The sequence below is a fragment of the Trachemys scripta genome, chromosome 7, assembly GCF_013100865.1.
Source record: "Trachemys scripta elegans isolate TJP31775 chromosome 7, CAS_Tse_1.0, whole genome shotgun sequence".
Taxonomy (NCBI): domain Eukaryota; kingdom Metazoa; phylum Chordata; order Testudines; family Emydidae; genus Trachemys; species Trachemys scripta.
The window spans coordinates 28,718,006-28,739,023 of record NC_048304.1 but is presented as its reverse complement, the minus strand read 5'-3'; the positions used below and the strand labels follow the sequence as shown (position 1 = coordinate 28,739,023).

The window sequence follows — 21,018 nt, the reverse complement described above, 5'->3', positions numbered from 1 at the left end:
CCAAGAGTCTTGAATGACATTATAATGTCTATGCAGTATTCACTCAGTTTAACACATACAGATTTCTTGATCTATAGGTATAAAGGTTAACATATTCTGCTAGTATATTACATCAGCAGAAGCAAAAGGGAATTTCTATGGAAGTTAATCTACAATTGTTATCATTTGTGTACTGTACAGCTGACATGGAAAGAGGATCTCAATACTGCTGTTTCACTTTAAGGAATACTGAGATTTATTTTGTTGCTAGCCACAACCAAGGCCATCCTGCACTGGAAGCAGATTTGCTTATGAATTTTTAAGTTTTGAAATACAAAACAAAGATCCATTTCCTTGGTGTGTGCATATGGCAGATACAAAATATTCATTGTCTTCACAAGTGATGGGGAGAACTGGTGTTGGTTTTAGCTAGGAGGAGAATAAGCTAGAAATAGCTAGAATAAGCTGTTATACCAGACTTGGCATTAGTTGTCATGACCTTGTTCCTGTAGTCTATGAAATCAATGACAGTTTTGGTCTCAGTGAGGATGGCAAGATTCTAGTATTTATTATGGATACCTATGTGCTGATAGCTTTCTTGAGTCCTCCCCCCAACTCACTCACCTAGTCCCCACCCCCTGCTGTACCATTTGTGATGTCACAATCCATCATTTTACTCTGATGTCACAATCTCACCATTTGAAGAGGAAAGGAAGTACAAATACTGAATTAGCTAATATATATGTTACCCCCCCTATTGGATGGAACCCCAGCCCTCCTCAAATGCATGTTATAAAATAGCCTTACTATGACTACAGTTACAGGTGTTTCTTCTTTACTTCCAATAGGAGCAAGGAGATCTGAATTCCACCCATGCTTACAAACCTGAACTCCTGTCTGGCTGTGGAGCCATTCATTACATCATAATATGCTGTATTTCTGATATCACTGTTCTACCGGTCTGTGAATTTTTGGGGGTACTAGCCAGTATTGCATAATGTTTCAAAGCAGCCCTGACCATGGCCAGGAAAGTAAATTTTATGACTTGCTGCTCCATCAGAAAGAATGGGCAAGCCTTTGGAGGCAGAACTTTGAATAGATCAGGAGGCTTGACACATAAAAGGTTAACTTACAAAGTAATTAATTATTTAGGTAGGATTTTCTATCTGCACCAGATGCAGTTCTGATGCCCCTTTTCCATTCTCATTATTGTACCAAAAGGTCAAATATTTAAATTGATACATAATAAATACATTTTAACTTGCTTGCAGTTTGAACTGGGAATATAAATTTAGGATTTAATTTTGAAGCAATTCATTAATTGTACAATTTGTAACAATGATTTACTTATCCATATATAATTTAAGTGTCCCACAAACAATTTTTGCATTTTTCTAATTTGCACATGCAGTTTCTGTTTTCAGGCACAATTTATCTTAATTGGACAATTAGAAAAGCGGATTCATTTATTTATGCTTAACTAGGAAAGGCAAACCAAAGTTGACAGCTAGATTTTCAAACCTAAGAAAAAAGAATAAACTTCCCTCAGCTGAAGAAAGAGCTTCAAATGAAGCTTCTAATTAAATATGGATCTATTAGCTTTATGAGGCAGAAAGCATGAAGAGATCGGTGTCATTTAAAAACTCCCTGTAGCACAAAATTCCCTGAACATTCAGTTACTCAGCCAGGTGCAAACAAGAGGCTGACACCCTTGCAGACTAGCTTTGTCAGAGTAAGAAAGCTGAGCCTCAAGTCTGCATGCTGCAATCAATAAAGAACTAGATACATTATTTATTACAATGGATTTCTAATAACTGCACAATCTAGGTAAAGGAAATTATTTCATTAAATTAAAGCATTTTGGAAGAGGTATATTTCTAAGATGTTATACCAAGGTGAAGGAAGACGTTTTCTAATTATGACTTGCATCAAAAAGACAAAAGGAAATATTTATACTCAAGAAGAACACAGATCTTCCAACCATCATAAAGGGGTTAAAACCATGGCAATGAGTCAGCTACTGTACCCCACACACTTCAGTCCAGCACCTTGTCAATGTGTGACCATTCTATGCAGATCTGAAGGAACACCCTCTGAGTCACATAAGAGATATTGTCCCCCTAGCACAGGGGTAGACAACCTATGGCACGTGTGCCAAAGGTGGCACGCAAGCTGATTTTCCGTGGCACTCACACTGCCCAGGTCCTGGCCACTGGTCCGGGGGGCTCTGCATTTTAATTTAATTTTAAATGAAGCTTCTTAAACATTTTAAAAACCTTATTTACTTTACATACAACAATAGTTTAGTTATATATTATAGACATATAGAAAGAGACCTTCTAAAAACGTTAAAATGTATTACTGGCACGTGAAACCTTAAATTAAAGTGAATAAATGAAGACTCGGCACACCACTGCTGAAAGGTTGCCGACCCCAGCCTAGCATCTCGCTGTGCTCTGAGCTCTGTTTGTCAAACACTCTACTGTCTTTCCAGATAATGGTTTAATAACATCCAGCTCCAGAATGGACTGGCTTGCTTACATCCCATGCCTCCAAGAGATACTGTAAGAAGACAGCCTTCAGTAGGTGTAAAGAGACTTTTAGCATGGATTAACACTATTTTCAAGACAGAAATCCTACAGTATCTGAAGGGTGAAAGGCAAATGGATCACTTGACTCCAAACGATTTTGCTATCAGATAAAAATAGACATAATAAAACATGCACTCACATACTCTTAGAGATTCTGACCTGACAGCTGTCTTGGGACCTGACATTTATGCATGCCCATTGAGAGAGACCTGGCGAGGAATCACTTTGGTATTTTTCCTTTGAACTTCTAGCCATATTTATCTCCCTGCCCCCATCCTCTCTCTGGAGAAATTAAAGGTTGATTGACTGTATTTTGTATGGCCATCCCAACAGATTGATTTAAGGACACCTCACCCTCTTTGTACGTACATGGTTATATGGCCATCAGGAATTGACTGCAAACTCTACCACCAGCAGGCCTCCCTTTTGCTGTTGGGAGTGTAAAGCTCTTTGGGCGTGATCCAAAACCTACAGTAGTAAGTGGATAGAATCCCATTGAGCACAATGGCTTTGGAACAGGCCCATGGCTGTGTCCAGTGTTTATGGTATTTGCACTCCAAGGTGCAATTTTAACACTCAGTGATCCACAGCAGAATGCAGCATTGACTTGCTCAAGAGCACTTCACACCCACTGGAGTCTAAACTGCTCATATGAGTTACGAAGGAGTCTTGATTATGGATAGCTCAGAGCGGCAATGTTTGTAGATGGCAACAACATTCCTCACTGTTTGGGATGTTTAGATCTGAGGATACAGTTGAGACCCATCTTTACTTTTTAACTTCTGGATCATTTAACCAAAGATACTGGGGGAGATTCTGTGCTGCACGGAAGAGCCCCTATTTGGGAGGACAGGATTTCTGGAGTCTGCAGAGCGAGTATGCATCTCCAGTGTGTTACAGAGCCCAGGTCCCACTATGCTGCCATACAGAGGCTGGGTGGGGCTTGTGGTTTTGCCATTCTGTGAATCCACCAGTTTCCCCCCTTTATGGTGTGGAGTGCAGGCACCATAAAGTCTGTTCACAGGCTGAGAATGGAGAACTAGCTGCAGAATGGCTCTGCTGCCACTCCGTGGCCTTGTGGAGGAAGAATTACTTCCCATCACCCCCACCCAGCACCTAGAGCAGAGGTAGTCAATTATTTTTGTCAAGGTCCACATTTCTTGGTTAAAGGTATAGTCAAGGTCCAGCCTCCAGAGAAAAATAATAATAAATAGTAATAATAAATAATAATAAAAACAACAATAATGATAATAAGTAAATGAAAAGGTTTGGGGGTCCGTTCAGAAGTGTCTGGTGGTCTGGATTTGGCCCCCAGTCCATCTATTGACTACCCGTATCCTAGAGAGATCCCCAGTGCACAGTCCAACTACTTATGTTGTGTGCTGGAGGCAAGATTTGAGCAAAGGGAGATAGATTGGGCCCTGAATCAAGAGCTGTCTTCAGGATCACTTTAATTCCCTGATTCTTGTTTCCAGTGCTCTAGCTCCCAGCTTGTTTTTATCTCTCAGCTTAAAGTTTAATATCCTTCTGGCATGACATACACTTCAGAAAGACAGAAGAGTTCCAATCCAGTGTAGATACCATTTCAGCATCTGAATGGGTATGACTTTTGTAAGTCTAATCACAATTATGTTATTTACTGGTAAAAAGAACTCTTCTGGGGACCCAATCTGGATTGGCCAATCAGAATGAGTCATACAGTGGACACAAAAACACTCAGATATGGACAACCAAACATATGCATCGTGTTAAGACAATGAAAAGTATGCCCAGGTGCCACAGACAACCAAACATATGCATAGGCATAACTATGATGTGGCACGTACGGGACAGGAGCATCGCAATGGAAAACCCACCCAGAGCCAGATCCGTGATAGTCTAAGAGCCTAACTGGAGATGGTGTGTTCATTTTCAATATTAATATAAGTATCCCTCTGTAAGCTTAATACCACTTAAAAACCATTACAGCCTAGGAGTAGAATAATGCTCATTTAAAAACTGCTATGTCTAAGAGCTGCAATTTCCAGCTCCCTTGCTCCCTGCCGATGGCACACATGCTATGTCAGTGGAGGCCAATTATTTTCCTAAGCGGAGATTCATCTTTGATTTTTATCTCCTAATTCAGCAAACAGTATGAATGACCTGCCAACCAATGTGTTTTATTTTCCACAGTAACAGTTTAAAGGACAAGCATTCCTACTTCCTGATTAGCTAATCTCAATGGAGAGCACTGATTTTTTCCCTCTGCTAAGCAGAAATACTTGTTTTATTTAATTTTTTTATTTCTTAATTGTTGCCATTGTCACCTCGAATCAGAATGAGAAAATACATGGTACTATCATTATGCATTAACCCACAGTAAGATTTCTTTTTTTCCCAGCTGGATAGGGCAGTGCAGGAAGTGCGTCTAATGAAATCTCTGTCTGTGTTAAGAAAATAAAATGAGCGCTGACAATTTTTCAAGGATCAGATTACCCACTAAACTCCCAGCAACAAGTGTTAGTTGACGATTTGCAAAACAGAATCCAAAAAGGAAAAATCTCAGCGTTCATCATACTACCAGCCACTCCTCTGCCCAATCCCTCACCCCTCCTCGCTCTGTTCTTCATGATCTGTTGTTTTGCTTCATCTGACTTTGAAAGTCAAACCATTTATTCTGCTGAAAACATTCCATATAAAAGTGTTGGTCACTTACACGTTCTGTAGGGCATTGTCCATGGGTTTCACGGCTTTCCTGTTATGTCTGAAATATGTAAAACTGAGAAAAAGTTGTCTCCCTGCTTCGATGAACAGAGAGGTCACTGACTAGTAAATAAAGTGAAAGTAAAGTCACTGAGAGCCACGTAAGGCTTTTTGCGACCAGCAGAGGCCTCCCTTGTGTGCTTAGAAGAGAAGAAAATGCCAGTCAGGGAAACTACTGCGAGGGGAGAAATGTTCAAATGTGGGCCAGATCCCACTCTCATTAACACCAATGGGAGCTTTGCCACTGATTTTAATGGGTGAACGAAGGGGCTCGGAACTGAAGAAATCCAGGTTTTACAGAAAATCGCAGGATCCTTGACTGTTATGACTAGGTAGGATGGGTTTGTATGTGGAAGAGATTAAGGGCTCATCATCATTAGTCCTTATGGTTTATTTATTAGCTGGAGGGAGGTCAGCCAAAGTAAACCCCTGAATCTAAACACCTCCGGATTTTGCGGGGAGTTCTGTGCCAGATGCAAACTTTGGGACTTGACCCTTTCTCTGTTACAGATCAAACTAAATTTCTAGATGTGAATGCCTCAAACTTCGGGGATGCTTGAATCTGGACCTGAACACTGAACCACTCAGGCTCACCTCCATGTGTTGTTACACACATCCAGGAATCAAAATACCCCGATTCTGCTCAATGGCAACATTGTCCCTTGACATTCCACTCCCTACACTAAAACAAAATGATGATAGGACATCAACAATGGAAAACTGGAGCATGTCCTGTTTTGGGTGTACTGGGAAATTCCACATGTGTAAGCCTTAGGGGTAAGTCATCAATCAGCTGGATAGATGTTATAACAAGCATTACCATGTTTGTTCAGTTGCGAATATATGGAATAAGGAACTCCCAGAGGCATAAATGTACATGCATATGTTCAGAGTTTAAAAATACACTTGCCACAATGTCTCAGCCCATGTCAAATTCTAACAATGCACGATCACGCAAAATGAACTAATTGACGGTGCTGATTCAGAGAAATCCCCACATCAAAAAACAAACAACCCTCCTCTCACCCCACAAGCCTCAAATCTCCACCCCTAACATGTGTAAATAAATTAGACTTGCTGAAAGCCCCAAAAGGTCACAAACTCAGACTCCACCAGAGTGGAGGGAAAAAATCCCACATTTGAAGGCTTTTCTTTCCCAGACTCCTTGTATGGAAATATTTGGACTGTTAGCTTGAGTGCCTCAGCTGATCTCCACTGTCAGGGAAGGATGAAGGGGAGATGCAGCCAGAATGCCAACCACAAAAGACTTTTAAATTAAACCCAGGACGTGGAAATGGATTGGAAGCCACTGCAGATTCCGGAGCATTGAGGCAAAGTGCGTTCTGTGGGAAACACTAAGCAAGGTCCCAATCCTGCAAACACTTCCATACATCCTCAACCTTAATGAGCAGTCCCTATTACACATGTGCTTAAGTCTTTGCAGGATCAGGACTTCAGTGGACAGCTACATTCTGTAGTAGATGTACTTTCAGAGCCTGATTGTGCACTGTTTCACAAATTTTATGCTGGTGCAATTCCATAGTTATATTAGCATAAACTGGTGTAAGGCAGTGGAGAATCAGGTTTCTGGAATGGTTTCCAAGCAGGCAGCAGTGTGGGAATTGCATGGATAGGTTCCCACCAGTTCAGATACACACATACCAGTTAGCAAACGACCTTAGAAATGACCAAAGGCAGTGAAATAATGACACAACAACAGCTTCTGTAAATCATCTCTCTCCATAACAAGGCTCTATTAAAACATACAAAACCAACCTCTTCATGTGAGTACAATGAGAAGCAAATGAAGCTATTTGCATAACAAAGGGAACTAGGATTTGGCCAAAATAGTTCGCATAAAACCATTGAAGTTGTGTAGGGATAATCCAGGCAGAATCTGACCCTAAAGATAGAAGATGCAATTCTGCCGCATAGTAAAAAAACTATATTGCACCTAGAGCTTTTAATACCACACACCCACCCACACACACACCTCAACCCCAACCCACCACCCCTTGGTTTTTTGCTTCCCTCTCCTTCCTGGAATCTTTGAACCTACTCCCCTTTCTGGAGCTTGCTGCTTCCCTCTGGGGCCAACAACTTTCCTCCCTCCCCGAGACCATCCCCCCATCTCCACAGCCTGGGACCTTGCTGCTTTCTCTCTCTGTCATTCTGGAGCCTTCTGCTTTCACTCCCACCCCTAGTGTCTCTTCCCTCCAACCTTCCCTTATCACCTCTAGATCCTTTCCCTGGTCCTGCTTCTTCCCTGTCTGAGTTTCTCTTTCCTGGTCACTGCATTGGGGCGGAAGGGTAGCCCGGTTGCAGATCAGAATAAAAACACATTCATTTATCTCCAAAAGATTTATAAATGTGTTTTTAAAAGGAGGAAAGAAGATAATACATTAAAAAAGACTTTGAAACATTAAATTTTAAAAAAGAAACTTTTCAGAGAGACCTGACTTTTTTCCTTGTCAATCACTGTCTCTTGGGTCTCACCTGTGGAGTAACTTGCTTGCAGCAGTCCTCTGGTCCATCTGTTCTCTTTTGGGTACTTTTGTGCCTTGCAATACTCAGTCAGATGGGTAGCTGAGACCAAGGCGAGATGAAACGGGCTATTGCAGAGACAATGTAGTAGATTCTCTGGGTCTTTGCTTATCTGGGATTTCTTGTTCTTATCTCCCCAGGATATGAAGAGGCTCAGAATTCCTCTAACACCTCATACCTGTAAAATAAACTGAGAACAATGGTGAGACTTGCATTGTCCTCTAAACACAGTTTTCAGTGAGCACCCCATTAAGATGAATGAGGGAAGTTCAGATCTCTCTTACAACTATTACCACAGACCCGCTGTCTCCTGCAGATTCTCACCACAACATTGGGTTGTGCTCTGTTCACATTCAGAAGAGTTTCTTTGTAATCATTAGGGCTAGAAACTATATATATATATTGGGGAGAAAAGCCCTCTTGTTAATATTAGTTAAGGTAGCTCTCATCAATAAACAAAACCATAAAAAATTAGGAAATACAAAATGAAGGATTAAAATGCTGCAAAGTCAAACACACACAAGTTAAGAAAATCCAGAATTAATGTTGCCCATGCAATGCAACTTTAATTTGGTCTTCTTGCATATTAATTATGATACAGTCTTTAATTACACATAGAAGTGACTACCTGTGAAAAGTTTGGTGCAAGTGACTTGCTGAGCAACACATAGGAACTTGGTGGCAGAGGCAGTCTCCAAGGTGGTGGTAGTTAAAAGCTGTATCATAGTGCATACGAACAGGAGGGCTGAATTAAGGTTTCATGGGCAATGTTCATTCTTGCATATCCTAATTTGGGAGTGTTTGATGGCAGCTTTTTAACCCTTAAATACACAATGTGTCTTGTGTATTTCTTAATTTTTTATGGTTTAGTTTATTGCAGAGGGAAATCTTAACTAATATCAAATACAAATTTTTGTTTGAGAATTTCCTTTTCTTAATAGAAAGAAAAAATGTGCACGTCATAGCGTTACTTTCTATAACATAGTTATTTAAATTGCAGCAGTATTGTTAATAGAATGTCAACATATGTAAACAGGTCAGCATGAATTGAATATCTCCCTGGATTTTAAGGAAAAGTTTTAATGTCATGAAAAGTTAAAAAAATGTATTTGAAATATACAGATTTCAGTGTTGGGAAACAATAGATAATTTAGAAGTTGCAGTAAAACTCATGTTTTTTTTAATTCTGTATCAGAAAACTGAGTAGGGGTTTATCTATAATTTCCCACTTTTGAAAAAAGGTACATATCCAGAAAGCCATAGCCCCCAGTTTGTTAAGAAGCAACAATCTACTTGAAATGGAGCTGGGATTTTCATGTAGCCCTTTGAGAGGAACATAACAAACAATTACCTTTGAAAACAAAGAGTGTAACTTACCCCAGTACAAATCCAAAGGATCACTTTGGAGTTTATACAACGGCGTGTGCTTCCATTACAGCTCCTCCTGGACCTAGGACTTCTCTTTGTTATGTTATGGTAATTTGAGGCAAACTAGTCATGCAAGCAATGACACTGGAACAATTTGTATTGGGGGGAAGGGGGTGCTGAGAGCCATTGAACCAAACTGTAAACCCTGTATATAACCCTGTTATTACAAACGTGTGCTGCACGTCAATGTAAAAAGAAAAGTTGTGCAAGCTGTTTACATCTGATTGTAACAGAAGCAGCTCATCCTGCTTCCCGCAAATCATTGATGCCTGAGACGTTCCAGAAGCAAAATCACTCAAGAGTCATGCAAAAATGAAAAGTCTTGTGCACAGAAGCATTCTCTCCTCTCCCTGTTCAGATATTCAGTGTTTTCTGTAAATGCACAGGTGCTCTGATCTCTCCCTGCCTTCCCAGGCCTGTCTTCTCTTACTTAAATTTCAGCCATGCCTTGTATGTTTCCACATTCTTGGTTTTGCAGCCCTTTCTCTTTTCTGTGTCCTGCAAAGGCCTCTCTCGCTCTCAGATACATCATGTCCCAAATAAATTTTTAATTATCATACTGCATAACAGGGAGCATTCTTCATTGTTTCAGAGCGGCAAAGCACACAGTGGAAAATGGTATCGTTTAATTCCTCCGAAAGAGAGCACAAGAACCGGTCATTCAGCAGGCTTCCAAATATTCATTTACAAAGCTTTATGGAGGAAATGCCTGCACGATAGTCAATATTCTAATGACAGGTTTCAGAGTGGTAGCCGTGTTATTTTGTATCAACAAAAAGAGGGAGGAGTACTTGTGGCACCTTAGAGACTAACAAATTTATTTGAGCATAAGCTTTCATGGGCTAAAGCCCACTTCATCAGATGCATGCAGTGGAAAATACAGTAGGAAGATTGTGTATATATATACACACACACACACACACAGAGAGAACATGAAAAAATGGGTGTTGCCATAGCCACTATAATGAGACTAATTGATTAAGGTGGGCTATTATCAGCAGGGAAAAAAAACTTTTGTAGTGATAATCAGGATGTTAGTCTCTAAGGTGCCACAAGTACTCCTCCTTCTTTTTGCTAATACTCTAATGTTTATTTAAACACTTCACTTCTTCAATTGGGTGTAGGCTACCTTGAGAAAAATGCCCCCCCCCAAGTATATTCTTCAAACACACACATAGGATTGGCAACCCCAAGTGTCCAAAAATGTCAGTCAGCCCTTCTGCCCCCGCCAAATCATGAGATTGAAAAAGAATACATTTGGGGTTCTTTCTATTTGCCTTCTAGCTGTAGACCCCCTAGGACTCTTGTTTTCAGGTTTTTTTCTCTGCAACTATGAGGGCTCAAAACCCACTTCATTTTTAAATGAAAGGCAAGATTCCCTTGGAGTCGCCTGGTTCCACCAAAAAAACCCACAACAACCCACCAAGTATTGTGAGATTCACAATCAGATCACAAGAGTTGGCAACACTGCTGTCTTTGCCCCCCAAAATGAATCTGGACAGTCCATTTGGCAACAGGCAAGTACTTGCTAGGAGCATGATCCTGCGAGTGGCTGTGTGCTCTTGACTGGCACTCAGCACTTCACAGGTTCAGGTTCTTCATGTTTCTAGCATGGCAAATGATTTCTCTTCCATTTACCTCAGAGAACCAGCTTTCTTGATTCCCATGGCAAGAGTTATATCAGCTGGCTTAGATAACCACCTCTTGCTATTTACTGGAAGATCTTAAAACCATCCTTTTGGCTTTCTGTAGGCAGCCTAAGCTTAGCAATCAAACAGTGTGACTTGGGCTATCTCAGTACATTGGCTTGCATTAGGAAAGCAGTTTTAAACCATTCTCAGTGAAGGAATATGAGAAAGAAAGTTCACTGGTATTCACGTGCCATTTAGAATTATCCTATCTTATCATCACGTATAGCAATTAAACAATTCATAAGTATACATCCATGGGGGTTCTTTTATAAGTTAGAAGCATTTAGCTTTTTTAAGCATAAGCTGCCAGTTCATTAAAAATATACAAGTCAATGTGAAACACCCCTTGGGAGTTGTTCTATAGCACAGAGATGAGAGTATGAATCTATTTAAACTCATTAGCTCGTAAATATTCAAAGGAGTTAATTTAATAAACATGATTTTTTAAATGTCTGCTTAATATTCTCAACTGCTTTCATCTTCTTCCTGCAGCGCACTCCTTTTCCTTCTGATGATAAATAATTTTTACATGAGCAATAAAGCCAACTCCAGGGGGCATCATTATCATAAACTAAACACATTCCCAGGGGTACCAGAACCACAATTCTCATAAAACGCTATGGGTGTTGTTCCTTTGTCTTGTTATAACTTTGCTGCCTATTGCACTAGATTGCTTAAACAAATGATAGTAATCAAATGCTCCAGCACTGAGATAGTAAATCTACCTGGCTTCTCTGTTGTCTCTCATGGCTATCAATGGTCTTAACCTCCAGAGTTTTTACTTTCTGTAGCAAACATTACTCAGACTGGCCTGGTTTGTCAAACCTAGTGATTGAGCTCCCTTCTTGTGCTATGCATTGGTGTCATAAACAAGTGAATGTGGTTTTCCCCTGGTTGGCTCTAAATCATATTAAAGCATCTGAAAGTCACGTAGTAAAGTTAAAATTACAGTGAGCTAAATCCTGAAATCCCTACACAGTGCAGATTCCCATTAAAATGAACAAGAGATTGGATTTAATGAGGATGGCAGGAGTCTGCCCATGAACATTACAGCCCAGTGAAATAGCCACTGATGGCTTAGCGCATTCATAGAAATGTAGGACTGGAAGGGACCTTGAGAGGTCATCTAGTCCATTCCCCTCTGCTCATGGCAGGACTAAGAATTATCTAGACCATCCCTGACAGGTGTCTGTCTAACCTGCTCTCAAAAATCCCCCATGATGGAGCTTCCACAACCTCCCTAGGCAATTTATTCCAGTGCTTAACCACCCTGACAGTTAGGAAGTTTTTCCTAATGTCCAACTAAACCCCCCTTGCTTCAATTTAAGCCCATTGCTTCTTGTCCTATCCTCAGAGGTTAAGGAGAACATTACAGCTTACAGTTCGTGACTCCAGCATGGAGGGCTGAAGGGGGGAAAACCTTGCACTATTCTAACTTGGAAGGCCAACAAAAGGAAGCTGTGTACATTCATAAAAAAATTAAAACTCATCAATAAATCTTTTGTTGTATTCCCAGAAATTACACACTCAGTAACATTTTCTAAAATACTTAAGTGACTTAAGAACCTAAGGCGCAGATCCCAAAGGTATTTATGTGAGAATTTCAGTGGGGGTTAGGCACCTACATACCTTTAAAAATCTGGCCCTAAGAGCTTCAGTCACTTTTGTAAATGGGACTGTCACGGATCTACAGGTCCAGTGCTCCCACACACTCGCTGGGGTAAGCCCCTTGGCTTCACCACCTCCTGGATCTGAATTTTGGAGCCTTCAGCACCTCTGCTGAGTCCATGAGCTCCCCTCAGTGAGTCCACTCGACTTGAACCCCTGGGGAAGACTCGCACATGCAAAGGGAGCAATGCACCCCCAACCTCTTCAGACTGGAATGAGACTCAGACGGAAGGGTTTATTAGATGTCTGAAACACAGCGTAGGAAGTTCTTAGCATTGAGAATAGAAAGTTACAGCAAAGTCCATCTGGGTCAGTCCTGAGCCCAGAGCTCTCTGTCTCAGCCCCCCTTGAAACCCAGTGCAGAAGCAGGTGTCCTGCTTCCAGCAGCCCACACTAACCACACCCAAGGGCCCCTCCACCATCCTTGGTTCTGATTCCCGGGCAGAACAGGTCACCTGGCCATCCATCTCAGTTCTTTGTTCTCCTGCTGGCCAAAACTGGCTAGCTTCCTGGAGAGGGCATCAGCAGTCCTGGGTCGTTAGTTGCTAGGCACCAAATATCCAAGCCATTGTCCTCTGGGTTTGTCATGGGCATGGGACCCCAGACAGCCAGTCATCAGTCACACCTGGATCACTACAAAGAATAAACCACCTTTTCCCACCACCTAGTTAACCGTGCATAGGGGAAACTGAGGCACAAACCGTATCCATACAAAACCTTAAGAAAATTCCCACTTTGTCACAGGGACTTTGGTGCTTTTGGGCCTCTTACCCACTAGCAATATGATGAAACAGCTGAGAGCTGGAGGAGCATTATGGGTGAAATGACAAGGGCTATATCCAACAAGGTGCTGAGAACTTCCTGCAGGAGACTGAGTGTTTGTCTCTCCCAATACAGTCAATGGGAACAGAGTGTGCTGTGCAATACTCAGAGAGCACTGATCAGACCAGAAACGGGCATGCCCCATGCCCACTCAGCTGCAGAATTCCTAGAGTCATCACGGCCACCAAAAGGCTCGATATAACAAAGCACATAAGCATGTGCTTAACATCGTTCAGTGGGACTTAAACGTGTGTTTAAAGTTAAGCACATGCTTAAGTGCTTTTCTGAATTGGGGCCAAAATGAAGTACGGTTTTTCTAGATTCTTCGGTAAACTGCAACAATCTGAGCTGATGAAAATAACTAAAAGTCTTTCAAAATTTGGTGGGGGGGAAAAGGATGTAGTGAAACATCTGAATTCTTCATAATGAGGTCACAAATTAAGTCTATTGTCAGGGCTTGGAGATATCCTATCTCCTAGAACTGGAAGGGACCTTGAAAGGTCATCAAGTCCAGCCCCCTGCCTTCACTAGCAGGACCAAGTACTGATTTTGCCCCAGATCCCTAAGTGGCCCCCTCAAGGATTGAACTCACAACCTTGGGTTTAGCAGGCCAATGCTCAAACCACTGAGCTATCCCTCCCCCTCAGGGATTGTAAGGCTTGCCTTACAATCGTATTTTATAAGGGCTGGAAAGTGGCAACAATTCCTATTATTTTTCTGATGAGAGAACAAATAAGAACTCAGTTTGAACGTGGAGAACAACTATATTGTAACTACAGAATAAGAGCCAGAGCAGTTCCTTAATTATCTAAACTGGAAAAACAAGAACATATATATTCAAATATGAACAATGAGGTCCTGTATATACCTAGAATGGGTGAGTTAACTTGTAATGCCATTCTCAAATAAAATGACAATGCTTTTTCATTAAAAAGAAATCTTTATTGTAATTCTCAGACTAGTGTGCAAAAATACGTTTTTTTTCTGGCATGGTTACAAAAAGAACGCAGGTTAAAAGAAGTTTGCAGTCATATGAACGTGTAGTTGTTGTCAGAGACTTTACATGAAGCAAATATACAAATGGTTACCATTTCTCTCTATGGTATGTACAGGAGAATATTATATTCTTGCCATGATATTTAGCACTTTGTAGAGAATGGCTACTTATTGTAAGCATCAACATTCATTATTTTATTTAAGTTAAATCTGGAAGCATTTTAAAATAATCTTGATGTATAAAATTTTCAGATTCATAAGAATAATTAAGTAGTTTTCTACACAGTCTTTAAGGCACATATTTCTAACCATATTTCATTTTGGTCCAACACAGCAAATTATTTGTTTCTGACATTGATTATCCAGGTATACGAGAGACGGGTTTCTTATAAATATCCTTATCATGTCTATAGACCTCAGCAACATGTATTGTACTCACTGTATGTATTGGAACGTTATGTTCTGGCAGTAATTGTTTAATAGGTGCACTATCGCTTGTGTTGAACTTGGGCTGACAGTCATTTTCTCTGCAACACGCAGAAGCTGCGATGTCCCTAGTCCATTCTTGGTGGAATCTGCAAGTAAGAAGGCGAAAGTTAGCTGGGTTTTACTTGCTTTAGCAGAGTCAGAATTTTCAATTCCATTTTATTTGCACATCAAACATTTACCAAACAATCTGTACTGTGCCACATGCACTGCTTGCTCTAGCATTAAAACAGTGGGCAGTGATGGGGCAAATAATTGTCTCTCAGCTGAAGCTGGGAGAGTTGCATAATTGTGAAGGAGGCACAGCTTGAAAACAACTGTTACCTGCCGCTGTAACGGGGGTTGGGGGGGCATCTCTTTTTGAATTTTGTTGCAGTTTTCTTAACTGCCCTACTGACAAATCATGATAGTTGCCTACACTATGGGATTGATTCTCAGGTACCTTCAAGTCCCTTTACACTGTTCTGGAAACATGAAGCAGCCTTAAAATGGGCATAAATTACAGTTACACTCACTCATTGGCCCTTTCCTCTCTGGCTAAAAGTCTTTCCGGTGTAGTAATTCATGATGTCTGAATGTGCCCGGAGTGCCATTATAGCCAGTGGCAACAGCGATGAATGAAATTCAACATGCCCATGAACTCTGGAATTAATCCTCATGTCATGCCCAGCGTGGATGCAGTTATACTGGTGCAAAGGTGCCGTACACTGGTATAGTTTAGTCTCCTTCCCATACGGGAATAAGCTATCCTGGTATCAGCACTGTTTTACTGGTATAACTGTACCTACACGGAGGGGGCAGGGTTGTACAACTTTCACATGCAGACAAGCCGTAAGGCCCTCTCTCTGCTTGCACACTAATACACGCACCGGAGTCCCCTTGTGGCTATTCAATAGCAGCCAGGAAAGGGTTAATGCTGCCCGTATCAGCTCCGGCTAGGACACCTGCTTGGATACCTGCTCATGGGCTGAGGAGGAGACTGCCCTGGGGCACAGCAGCTGTCCCTGCTCCACTAACCTCTAGCTCCACCCCCTTCCAGATGGAGATAATGCAGAAGGGCTTTTATGAAGCTTGTGGCTAGGAATGGTGCCAAGGAGATAGCATCCCCCCAGTCTATGCAGGCAGTGGGAGTTGAACCGCCATAGGTAGGGCCCTACCAAATTCACAGCTGTGAAAAATGCGTTGTGGACCCTGAAATCTGATCTCCTCCATGAAATCTGGCTATTGTAGGGGAGACCAGATTTCACAGAGTTGGGCAGCTGGAGAGAGTTGACTGCTGTCCGAGAATCCAGCTCTGAAGGCAGCGCTGCCGCCAGCAGCAGCGCAGAAGTGAGGGCAGCATGGTATGGCATTGCCACCCTTACTTCTGTGCTGCTGCTGGCAGTGGCACTGCCTTCAGAGCAGGGCGCCTGACAAGCTGCTGCCCTCCGGCCACCCAGCTCTGAAGGCAGCAGCACAGAAATAAGGGGGGTAATACCATGACCCCCCCACAATAACCTTGCCACACCTCCCACCCCCACGACACAGTTTTGGGTTGGGACCCCCCACAGTTAGAATACTGTGAAATTTCAGATTTAAATATCTGAAACCATGAAATTTATGATTTTTAAAATCCTATGACTGTGAAATTGACCAAAATGGACTGTGAATTTGGTAGGGCCCTAGCAATAGGGTTCCCTTAGCACATGAGCAGACCAAACCTTCTTGCCCCACCTCTGCATGGATTCCCTTATGCCAGAGGGCTAACTACCCCTTGTAAATTCCACCTCCCCCCACACCCTTGAAAGGCAGGAGTTATTTTTAACCCTATTTATTTTTCAAAACCATGCATAGGGAAATGACAAAAAGGTTCTGCTTATTGATATGAAAGATCCCATCCTGATTTTCAAGCAGAAGTGACTTTCCTTCACCTCATGTAAACCAGGGCAAGCACTTCAGAAAATCTTTCTGAAGCACATCAGAGTTGGAGCCGTGGCTCTGAAAGCACCGCCACCCTTCCGCTGAGTTAAGTTTGTGTATCAAGAGAGGAAATAAGCGTTCCACTGGCAGGAAGTATGGCTGGGGTGTGGAGATTACTTACCCATGCAAGAACGAAGTGCTACAAAAATACAAGATTCAAATGCTGATACTGCATGCTGATGCAGAGCATAACATTGTAAAGACTTTCTAATCAAGTGCTAGAAATGCCCATGAAAAAAAAACAGTTACTGGCAGCATCACAATTGGGCACCATATGTTGCCAAGGACAAATGCTTTTTTTAGTGCCAGCAGCTCCACTCAAAGCTCTTGAGGTGATAGGAAGTAGTTATAAGGGAAAACAATCTCATCAAAACAGCAAGTACAGAGGAGGAGAAGGAGAAAGTTTCTTCCTTCTCCCTCTGGCCTAACAGAGTTTGGGATGGGTGAAGAGGAGAGGAACTCTGTAAAATATACCTGTGTCTGCAAGTTGTTGCATGGAGTGCAGAATGCTTACATTTGCAAGACCTGTCAAGGGACCATGTTAACATCGCAGCAAAGAGCTTTCAAAACAAGCTATTTTTGGCCTTTGTGCATTTAATGTAGAGCTTACTTTTGCAGCGGATCCCATTGTGAAGCTATTCTATAAAGCTTTGTGTGGGGATTTAGCAGCTGAAGCCTGCCTCCCATGGAGGTCGTGGGAGCTGCACCACTAAAGCCCTGTGATTTTAAAAAATTTCCCTGAAGACTGTAGTTAGATCATCACTGTGCACCAGCTGGTTATTCTACAGGGACAACACCTGAGCCCATTTCACTCAGTAGCAAACTCCCATTGACTTCAGCCAGACTAGGAATTGGCCTTCGATGATTATGTAGTCATTCTCCACTAGGAGATGCTTTGGATGGAAAAGTGGAGTGCAACCAAATATCGGAGCATTAGCCACTGCCTCTCTAGGGGTGTCCTACTAATGTTAAAAATGTACAAATGCACATGTCCTGAAGGAAAACACTCATAGTGCGTTGGACTAAATCCTGCAGTCCTTGCAAAAGTCAGTGGGATCAGTGAAGTCAGTGGGCATTTGCCTGAGTAAGGACTGAGAAGAGGTGGCAGGACTGGGCCCAGCGTTAACAAGAGCTACAGGCATGTGCATCGGGTGGAGACTGATTCCTGTGAATTTATACTGATCTATGAAACATGAGTTTCACTTTGTACTTTTGTTCACTGGTGCTCCCTCCATTGTGTGCAAGCAGCATAACATGGGAGACCCCCTTTTGTATGTTAACAGTCCTTCATTCCAGACTCCAGCTGGAATATTCCAAATTCTTTTAGAGTATGTCTACACTGCAATGAGACACCAGTGCGGCCTGTGCCAGCTGACTCGGGTTTGTGGGGCTCACGCTAGGGGGCTGTTCAATTGCAGTGTAGATGTTCTGGCTCGGCCCAAGCTCTGGGACCCTCCCACCTCGCAGGGTCCTAGAGCTCAAGCACGAATGTCTACACCACAATTAAACAGCACCTCAGCCTGAACCCTGCAAGCGCGAGTCAGCTGGCATGGCCCAGCCATAGGCTTTTAATTGCAACATAGATATACACTTCGTGAGTGATTGGGGCTCATAACACCTGCTCATCTTAGCGCTTACTTGAAAATAACACCAAACACGGTAACACTGGATACTGATATTCTCACATGGCCATGTTTGACTTTAAATTTGGAAAGGACAGATGCCGAGGGTTCACTTGCCTGGGTTTTTTGTTGTTGTTGCTGATGTTTGCATTCTCTTCTCAAATCTATTTCTAGTAGAATATAAAATAAACAGGCAGCACATGCTACAGCTCCTGAACAATATTAGAAAAAACAAGATTATACAGTCCACGGGGCTGGTGTAATGGGGGGGGGGGAAATGGAGATATAGACACGGCCTATACCAGTAGAAACGAGTAATATACAGAACCGTGCCTCAATGGCTGTTAGATGAATTGAATGAATTCTCCTTTGTGAGAGTTGAGAATTGTTCCTAGCTGCAGGGGATGAGAAAGCTAATAGGACCTCCTTGCAATGAGAGAACTCCAGCACAGTGGGACATCATAAGTACATTTTGTATTTCCTGTCTGTTGTTGGCAACGGAATGATTTCTAATGGGAGTGGATGGAACTTTTCTCTTGTTTTATGTCAGGTGACTTTGCATTGATAATAATGGAGCCATTACGAAAACAATAATGGAACCTTTTCTGAAATACAAATACACACACACACACACACCATTAGTTGCAACAGTATATTAAGGCAAGGAAGAAAATTAATATAATTTAGCAAATATATATCTAGCACTTTTCACATGGCGAGTGCTTTACCATTGTTACAAGGTAGGGGATGTTATCTTCTCCCTTTTACAGCTAGAAAACTGAGGCAGGAAGTGGGAGTGAGTTGCCCACGATCACAGAGGGCATCATTGCCAAAGCCATAACGAGAACTCTGAAGACCCTGATTCCTAGGTCCATGTTCAAACCCGGACTAGCCCATGCATCTCTCTGAAGGCATAGCCATATTGGGGGATGGAAATGGAGAGGGGACAAGAATAGTATATATTTTGGGGCATTCCCAGATTTGAGCTACAAATCTCATACCCCTTTGTCCAGTCGTCCCAAGACCGTGATTGGATTGGATACGATTGATTTGAAGTGCCCCATTTGGGGGCCATACTGTGGGATTTAACCACTGACCCACATTGGGGGTGGAGTGGTGCAGAACTATATCACCCCAATGGGGGAACACTGGCTGGGATGCTGCAGCCTACTTCCCCCAATGTTCCTGGCCAAGTCTATAGGATGGTAATGGAGAAAAGAGGGGACATAGGTCTGCCTCCTCCTTTTTGTGATCATTTGGGGCAAGAAAGCCATCCCCGCACTCCCCAGACTGCTATTGTCTGTAGATCTTGCACCCACTTTGCTTCCTCGCCCTGCCCACCTGTGCAAGGGCCTGAGACGAGCTGTTCTTGGCTTCAATACTAAAACTCTCATGGCTAAATCCTGCTGTGGCTGGTTCAGTGAGGTGGGTGGTATTCATCCAGCTCTAGACTCTAGGATGTCTAGATCCACAGTAATATGCATAATATTAACCTGCATACCATTAAGGGGGCATCACTACCCTGCCTCTCTACTGGAGCTTAAATTCTCAGCTGCCAATTTCCTCTTTCTCTTAGCATCAGTGGATCTGAATCAACATCTGCTGCACGGAAGCAGCTTTCACTGGCTTCAAGGGGTGTACTGATCACATGTAGCAGTTGCAGAAGGAGGGCCATAGATTTTTTAAATGACAATGAAGCCCAGTTAAGTTACACACCAAGCTCTAAGAGGTCATTTTAATTGTGCAAATATCCTTGACTTTTTAAAAGAAATGTTCAGCCCAGTATCATGTGTCACAGTTTCAGAGTAACTGCACCAGTGTTCCCCCTCCATGGTCACCCACTTAAAGGTTTCCAGCTCTCAGATGTCATCTCTCCTGAAGGAAGACCTACATCTCACTCCTTTCCAACCAGGGTTTTTAAGGCCGCACAGCTCCCTGATCTGCATTGTGATACCTCCAGCAAGGGAACACCTGTGCTTTGCTTTCTCTCCAAGGGCTATGGCAGTGTATTGCCAGCAGTTACAAGTTACCACACAGCTTCTCCTAAGCAAACACATTTATTGCTAAGGTAAAAGCATTACAGAGAAAGTATATAAAGACAATAAAAGAACCTACACACATATTAGAAAGCTTACCAGAGGTCACCCCCAACTCCAACATGGGGTTCTGGTAGGGGTCAGTCCTTCAAACCCCATAAGTGGGTTTTCCCTGTTCTTACACGTTCATATCAGTTTTTAAAATCAGGAACCAGATTGAAGGCCCCGAGTCAGTTTAAGCACAGGCTTAAAAGACCTTTCTTTGTCTGTTGGTCTCTGAAGAGTCCAGTTTGAACCAGAATATGTGAGCCTTCCCAGGAGGTGGTGTGATAGGTTGTCACCCCTGGGGTACAGTCTGGGACGGGGTACCACTGAGCCCCCTGACCCACCAGTCTGGGCTCCCTCTCACACTGTACTGCTGTGACAAGCTGCAGAGCCCTCCAGCCTGCACTTT

The 21,018-nt window shown here is 42.4% G+C and overlaps 2 protein-coding genes across 3 annotated transcripts in view; both read right to left on the bottom strand.

Annotated features, from left to right (window-relative positions):
* CARD19 (caspase recruitment domain family member 19) overlaps positions 1 to 5,393 on the bottom strand; it is a 45,913-nt gene extending 40,520 nt beyond the window's left edge. For both annotated transcript variants that reach the window (XM_034776774.1, XM_034776776.1), the window contains exon 1: positions 5,266 to 5,393. In XM_034776774.1, coding sequence (XP_034632665.1) covers positions 5,266 to 5,281 — 16 coding nt within the window. In that variant the 5' untranslated portion in view covers positions 5,282 to 5,393. The remainder of the gene's footprint in view (positions 1 to 5,265) is intronic.
* Positions 5,394 to 14,385: 8,992 nt separating this feature from the next.
* SUSD3 (sushi domain containing 3) overlaps positions 14,386 to 21,018 on the bottom strand; it is a 48,432-nt gene continuing 41,799 nt past the window's right edge. The window contains exon 5 of the mRNA XM_034777072.1: positions 14,386 to 15,036. Within this exon, the coding sequence (XP_034632963.1) occupies positions 14,820 to 15,036 (217 nt within the window). The 3' untranslated portion in view covers positions 14,386 to 14,819. The remainder of the gene's footprint in view (positions 15,037 to 21,018) is intronic.